A 7988-nucleotide genomic window follows, 5' to 3' on the forward strand; every position below is an offset into this window, starting at 1 on the left:
GAGGAAGACTCGCTCTTAACTTAGTATTGACTAATAGGAAAAGGACAAACCTTAGGATTAGGGCGACCTAATGTATCTGGGCTATTCTGTCAGAAGGAATTAAACTCCATTGCTGATGCTGATGGCCTAGTATCTCACCAGGATAAGATTTGAACCCGGACCCCTGGACTGAGGAGTCAAGGTCAGAACTGCCAGAGGCTGGAGGATGACCTTTACCGATCTTAACCAAAGTTTGTGTTGCATCCTTGTCTTATTGGAAAGCTGCATACCAAATTTCAAGTCTCTAGCTCTTACCGTTCTCGAGATATTTTGTTCACGGACACTCATACCTATATATACCTACAGAGGGACCAATCAATGGCTGAAACTTTGAAATACCTAGAGGTTTGATAGAAGGAACGGTAATTATGCAGAAGTCACGTCCGTGGAAAAGAAAAGCTCCTTTTTATTGTATTTAACCTAACCCTATAATATTAACACTAATCACTGCTCTAATTGTGAAAACTCCTTCTTGCGTTTAACCTAACCCTATAATAACACTGGTCACTGCTCGTTTGTGCCATCATTTACAAAAGTATGCTTACCTGCATACCTATTATTAAATCTACAATGGGTTAAGTCACTGTACAACAACGATTAAGCTAGGTTTTTAATGATGGGGGTTTTACCCTCCATTCGACGACAAGCTAACCGCTTTCTCATATGAACCTCACTCAATCTAAGGAGGGGTTGGGAAAAATCAGGAGCACGCCATTGCCCAGATGGTCACTGTTCCAAGTACCAACCACGCGCAATGTTTTTTTTTTTTTTTTTTTTTTTTTTTTTAAGAGTGAGGCCAGGTCTTGAGGACTTGGTTGTGAGGAGAGGTATGGGATTGGTGAGGGGGGTGCTAGGTCCAGGGACTTCGATCTGGAGGACAGAGGGGAGAGGATGGAGGTGAGAGAGAGGGGTGAGGGGGGGAAGAAGGAACACAGAGGAGGAAAGAAGGAAGAAGAGAAGAGGGAAGAAAGAATGGGAAGGACAAATTGGAGAGGATGGAGGTGGGAGAGAGGGGGGAGGGGAGGAAGAAGGAACACAGAGGGGAAAGAAGGAAGGAAAAAAGAGAAGAGGAAAGAGGGAAGAAAGAATGGGAAGGACAAATTGCAGAGGGGAGAGGATGGAGGTGAGGGAGAAGGAAGAGGGGAGATAGGGAAGAAGGAAGACTAGGAGATGAGAAAGACTAAGAGACAGAAGAAGGAGAGTATAGAGGTGAGGGGAAGAGACAGACAGAAGAGAGGAGTAAAGAGGGAAGAAAGTATTGAAAGGATAAAGCGCAGAGTGGAGAGAATGGATGGAGGTGGGAGAGAGGAGAATAAGAAAGAAGAGAGAAAGAATGGGAAGGACAGATACCAGGGTGGCTAGGGTACATAAGGTAGATAGGAGACGGAGAAGGGAAGGAGAAAGAATGGGAAGGACAGAGACCAGAAGAGAGAAGAAGAAGGGAGAGAGGGGAAGAGGCAGAGCGGGAGAAGAAAGGATTTATAGGAGAGAGAGAGAGAGAGGGGGGAGAGTACAAGGGAGGATAAAGGAAAAGGAGAGAAGTGAGGAGGAAGGAGAGAGCGTTAAATTAGGGTGAGAGATTGGAGAGAGGAAGAAACAGAAAGAAGAGAAGGATTGATGTCACGTGGAAAAGGGGAGAGAAGAAGAGAGGATAAAGTAAAGGAAAAGAGAGCGGAGAAAGAAGAGAGGGGAGGGAGAACCCAGTAAAGTTCCCTTCCAACGAGATGGAGTTTAGTCTTTATGAACTTTTTTTCTTATAACCTGCAATAATAAAAGATTGGAGAGAGGGGAAGGGATGAGGAAGAAACAGAAAGAAGAGAAGGATTGATGTCACGTGGAAAAGGGGAGAGAAGAAGAGGGGATAAAATAAAGGAAAAGAGAGCGGAGAAAGAATATTAAAGGGGAGGGAGAACCCAGTAAAGTTCCCTTCCAACGAGATGGAGTTTAGTCTTTATGAACTTTTTTTCTTATAACCTGCAATAATAAAACAATCTACGTGAATGTGGGTACCTAAGTGCATAAGATCTACAATAGTATGTAATATGTAAATAACAACCTGGTGAAAGTAGGTACCTAGATGACTTTAGGGTGGTGAAAAAGTTGCTCAGAAGATCTATGACAGTAATTATGCGCGAGTATACAAAGTATAGGTGTATAGGGAAACAAAGTATAGGAGGGAGGTGGAGAAGGGAGAGAAGGAAGAAGGAGAAGAATGAGTATAGGACAAAAGGAAGAAGACGACGACGAAGAAGAAGAAGAAGAAGAAGAAGTTAGAGAAATAGGAAAATTATTAAGAGAAAGAAAGAGACGTAGAGAACAAGGAGCACAAGAAAGAAGAGAAAAAGGAGGAGAGAAAGAAACACAATAAGGAGTGGAAGGAAGGGAAGAGAATTACGAAGAGAGGAAGGAGGAAAGAAGAATTCAGAGGAGGAGAAAGAGGAAGATTCGCTCTTAACTTAGTATTGACTAATAGGAAAAGGACAAACCTTAGGATTAGGGCGACCTATGTTTCTGGACTGTTCTGTCAGAAGGAATTAAACTCCATTGCTGATGCTGATGGCCTAGGGTAAGTGTACCATTTATTCGCCCACCTAAGGGTTTTTCCAGACAAAAACACTTATATCTCTGGTCCTAATTATTTTGGAATAATTCATCGGAATGCGAAGAAGAACGATCGTGTGTAACTTAAGTAAGGCAAATGCAGTGTTCTCTGCACCCTGGGCACTGGTGCAAACTATGTTATACATTTTGAAATTTGGGAAATGTCCGGGTTTTCGATGGAATGTCCGGGTTTTTGGAACCAAATGTCCTACTTTTTAAAAATTTGATCTGGAACCCTAATCTTATACCAATCACATCTTATCTTATACTGATATTATCATAATAGGTAGTCTGATATTATACCCGTAATGTGATAAATAAATTAGTAAATATGTATAATATAATCAGGGTCTTGGGTACAACAAGCGAGATAGCGATCTTAGGTACCTACAACAAGTGAGGTAGGATTCGTTACCCTGAAGTCCAGGAACCTCGGCCTATACCCTGGTTCACCGATCACACCTGGATTTAGAATTTTAGATAGTAAAATCAGTGATAGCACCTAGGTAGGTATACCTATCCATCTAGGATTCTAGGGACTTACCTTGTTTATTATGAGATAAGATTTATTTCTAATAAATATTAAAAAAAAAAAAAAAAAAAAAAAAAAAAAAAAAAAAAAAAAAAAAACCTACTTAGATATTCCTGGAGACGATCCTTCTCTCATTGTATAAGACAGAAGACTGAAGATGATAAAAGAGTATTATGAAATAGCTTATTCCAATGAGCTTAATTCGTAGGTAGGTACCTACTATAATAGTCTGTTTCATTTAGCCTGACAATTTTCGTGGCAAAGTTTCAGAACCATTCGTTCGTTATTGTACTGATTTTCTCTAGGTAGGTACATAGGTACTGATTTTCTCTAATCACGATCGAATAAACTACGGGCTAAAAAATTCCCGGAGGGACGGGTCCAGCTTGTTCAGCATGTAATTCATATTTTGTGTTCATGTTTTCAATCATGTTGTTCAATGTTCATGCGGTGTCTTACAATATCATCATGCGTGATCTTCAATATCATCCTTCGATTTGATAACAAAAGGATTCACAGAGCTATACAATCATGATTTGCCAGGCTAAGTATACCAATATACCTAGTACCAATAATGGAGTACCTACCTATCAAATAGAATAATAGATCATAAGGTACGGAGTAGGTATATACTTACTCCAAATAAAACCATACATTACAATTAGAGGTATTATGCATACAGGGTCTTAAAAGTGTGCATAGTCAGCTCCCATGGCGTAGTGGTCACTGCACTCGCCTTGCACGCGGGAGACCCGGGTTCGATTCCCGGCGGCGTCAAGAAAATTTGTATCATGCAGATAATTGATTCCGTGACTGGCTGTTGCGGGGCCCACTCAGCCTCGTGAGGAAAATGAGTAGCTTTGACATGTATTTATACGTACCTATGTACGAGTATCTATTTTATCTACCTACATACCTACTAATAACTAGGTACTATTTTGCATGTTAGGTACATACCTATCTATTTTTAATTAAGTAATTAATATCTATCTATCACACATTTCCCTATCAGTCCATCAAACATTCTTATACATAGTAAGTCACAGCCTTCACGGCAAAACATAATACATATCGCTGCTTAATATATTGAAATATTTGTTTCATTATTTTCATTGTTTACTTTCAACGTGTATTTTTTTATGGTAGGTACACCCTACATAACAATAGAAAAGAAAAATCTCCATTGAACAGACCATGAGAGCATCGCATGACCTTGCTATGACATAGGTGTGAAATGTGAAAATAATGTGATTTGATGGTATCATGTCCCTCATCAGATGGGTGAGAAGAAACACAATACTTCCCATTAATCCCATTTATGTGCATGATTAACTCGAGAACACCAGAAAGTAACCCGTTGAAATATTTTCCTTTCCCAAAGTAAATTTCTTGTCGATCGATGATTCTCAAACAATGTTGGGTATAAAATTCCATGCTTCGGCGTGGATTGAACCAGCGACCTACTGTTCACCAGGCGAAAGCCTTGACCACTACACCACCGAGGTAATATTGTCAGCTCGGTTTGGTTTGACTTGGTTTTGCTCCACTGCGCGTAAAACCACGTAGAAACCTGCGTGTAAAACCGTTCAACCACAGAATCTTAAACCAATCACATCTTATCTTATACTGATATTATCATAATAGTCTGATATTATACCCGTAATGTGATAAATAAATTAGTAAATATGTATAATATAATCAGGGACTTGGGTACAACAAGCGAGATAGCGATCCTAGGTACAACAAGTGAGGTAGGATTCGTTACCCTGAAGTCCAGGAACCTCGGCCTATACCCTGGTTCACCGATCACACCTGGATTTAGAATTTTAGATAGTAAAATCAGTGATAGCACCTAGGTAGGTATACCTATCCATCTAGGATTCTAGGGACTTACCTTGTTTATTATGAGATAAGATTTATTTCTAATAAATATTAAAAAAAAAAAAACAACAACAACAACAACAATACCTACTTAGATACTTGTTTTATTTCTTCTTGTCCGCCAGCCTAGTTAGCTTAGTTGTAAGTGCGTCTGCCTTGTAAGCGCTAGGCCGCGGGTTCGATTCCCGCCCGGGGCGGATTTTATCCTGATGGGTTAATGTTCGATGAGACATCTCCACTATTCTCCTGAATGTCGTAAGCTCTCATAATCGATATCACTCATCACCGGGAGATTAAACCATGGATTGTAGACCGTAGTCATCGGCCACCATGGTAATGGTACCTGTGGGATATTAGAGATAGATTGTTAGTGTTTAAAGTTAGGACCTAGATTTTTTCCCCCTTTTAACAATACTAATCTTGAAAATCTGATAATGGAGGTAGATATTCATACCTAAAAGTCGTCAGATAGATATTGGCCTGGAATAATCACATTTTTGTATACCTACTCCTACTTATCTCTTGTTTATCGAATACCTAAATAAATCACTTACAAAAAAAAAAAAAAAAAAAAAAAAAAGGATTAAAAAAAATTTCCGGGGAAAAATTTTTTTGGGCAAGTTTTAAAAAAAAAAAAAAATGGATTAAAAAAAATTGTCAGGGAATAATTTTGTTGGCGCAGTTTTAGACAAAGCCATGTACTTAACCGACAATCGGTCTTCAGTCTTCAGTCAGCGCTAAATACCCAAAATCCTTCGCCAAAAAGGTACCCATCTAGGATTTGAACCTCAGTCCCCCCAGTCACAAATCCAACACTTCAAACTGCACACGGGGACTCACCTGAGGAATACACTTGAACAATTTCCTCCGTTCGATACCAGTCGAGTTCCACTGGCGTCCATAGTAGCGCCGAGTCCACCCGAGTGTGACCGACTCCAACCGGAAATCCGCGAAGGCACTCGTGCCATTCCGGAAAGATACCTCTGTCCTAGACAGAGTCCCGGAACGAGTCGAACCTCGTGCTCTAGGATGTGTCCGATTGCGAGTCTTTCTCCCGGTAGCCCAAACCGGTCTGGTTCTATTCTTCGGGCGCGTCCACCGGCCAGACTTTCTCTGCCTAGGCGGGTTTACGGTCACCAGCAGGCGACTATACTCGGGCGGTGGCGTCCCCCAGATGGGCATCTCGGCCCCGGTCGCATATCGCGGGGCTAGACGGGGATCTGTCTTCCAAAACTGCCGGAACACACCGGAGTATCCGTACATCATGTGGAGTGTCAGCTTCCTGCGAACAGGGTTACCAGACAAGAAATTTCAAAAGGAAGACCATTTTGACACAGACACAGACATTTTGCTGTACATATTTTAAAAAGGCGGGCGGACGGAGGACAAACGTATAACGGAAGGAGGTGGAGAAGGGAGAGAAGGAAGAAGGAGAAGAATGAGTATAGGACAAAAGGAAGAAGACGACGAAGAAGAAGAAGAAGAAGAAGAAATACGAGAAGTAGGAAAATTATTAAGAGAAAGAAAGAGACGTAGAGAACAAGGAGCACAAGAAAGAAGAGAAAAAGTAGTCTGTACCGATCTTAACCAAAGTTTGTGTTGCATCCTTGCCTTATTGGAAAGCTGCTTACCAAATTTCAAGTCTCTAGCTCTTACCGTTCTCGAGATATTTTGTTTACGGACACTCATACCTATACATATATACAGAGGGACCAATCAATGGCTGAAACTTTGAAATACCTAGAGGTTTGATATAGAGGGAACGGTAATTATGCAGAAGTCACGTCCGTGGAAAAGAAAAGCTCCTTTTTATTGTATTTAACCTAACCCTATAATAACACTAATCACTGCTCTAATTGTGAAAACTCCTTCTTGCGTTTAACCTAACCCAGTAATAACACTAATCACTGCTCTAATTGTGAAAACTCCTTCTTGCGTTTAACCTAACCCTATAATAACACTAATCACTGCTCTAATTGTTAGAGGAGGAGAAAGAGGAAGATTCGCTCTTAACTTAGTATTGACTAATAGGAAAAGGATAAACCTTAGGATTAGGGCGACCTATGTATCTGGTATCTGGGCTAGCTATTCCGTAAGAAGGAATTAAACTCCATTGCTGATGCTGATGGCCTAGTATCTCACCCGGACCCCTGGACTGAGGAGTCAAGGTCAGAACTGCCAGAGGCTGGAGGATGACCTTCAACGACCTTGAGATACATACAGGGTGTAGTACTCAATGTTTTGAAATTTTGAGTGATTAAATGACAAATAAAAATAAATAAATAAACATAGGTATCTAGTTTTCACCCAATATTGCCCAAAATTTAACCAAAGTCTGGATGGGTGACCCTCTGGCCATTCGCGTGCTACTGGCTTTTCCCGACCCATTCAGGTTGGGTGAGGTTAATGTGAGTGGCCGGTTGAAATCTCTGAGAAAAGGTGAGGACCGGAAACCCGACATGTCCTTTTCAGAAATTAAGCATAAACAAAAATAAAATAATAATAATAATAAAATTCGCCCAAATTCATAAATTTTGAGCGTCAATTCATAGTTTTTGTGACCATCCGGTATAAGTTATTCCTCCTCCAGTGCCCTAGGCCCTAGAGTCCTAGAGACGATCCATCTCTCATTGTATAAGACAGAAGACTGAAGATGATAAAAGAGTATTATGAAATAGCTTATTCCAATGAGCTTAATTCGTAGGTAGGTAGTTTCTCATAGATTTTACTTTAATTTCTCGAGAACCCTACTTCAATTCCTGTTGAACTCTACTTCAATTTCTTTATTTTCTTTTGAGCTCTACAGGTTCTACTTCAATTTCTCGTCGTTCCTACTCCAACATCTCTATTTCTTGGGGATTACACAACAGATCTTCTTAAATTCTACTACAAATTCTGGTGACTTTGTAGATTCTCCAACCCAATTTCTGGGGAA

The 7988-nt window shown here is 40.4% G+C and overlaps 1 protein-coding gene across 1 annotated transcript; it reads right to left on the bottom strand.

Annotated features, from left to right (window-relative positions):
• Positions 1-5278: 5278 nt before the first annotated feature.
• On the bottom strand, positions 5279-6329 carry LOC103520227. The gene is made up of 2 exons (XM_008485321.2): positions 5894-6329; positions 5279-5396 (listed from the first exon to the last, which is right to left on the bottom strand). Exons 1-2 carry the CDS (start codon positions 6317-6319, stop codon positions 5292-5294), a joined length of 531 nt encoding a protein of 176 aa, XP_008483543.1. The 5' UTR covers positions 6320-6329; the 3' UTR covers positions 5279-5291.
• Positions 6330-7988: the final 1659 nt, after the last annotated feature.

Source organism: Diaphorina citri, unplaced genomic scaffold (assembly GCF_000475195.1).
Source record: "Diaphorina citri unplaced genomic scaffold, Diaci psyllid genome assembly version 1.1 scaffold3341, whole genome shotgun sequence".
Lineage (NCBI taxonomy): Eukaryota > Metazoa > Arthropoda > Insecta > Hemiptera > Psyllidae > Diaphorina > Diaphorina citri.

What these genes read in the sequence shown, in the direction of transcription:
- LOC103520227 (XM_008485321.2), bottom strand. Translation starts at nt 6,319, where the DNA reads ATGATGTACGGATACTCCGGTGTGTTCCGGCAGTTTTGGAAGACAGAT. An exon ending in TGTTCAAGTGTATTCCTCAG is followed by an intron (nt 5,397 to 5,893) that starts GTGAGTCCCCGT and finishes AATATCCCACAG; the next exon opens with GTACCATTACCATGGTGGCC.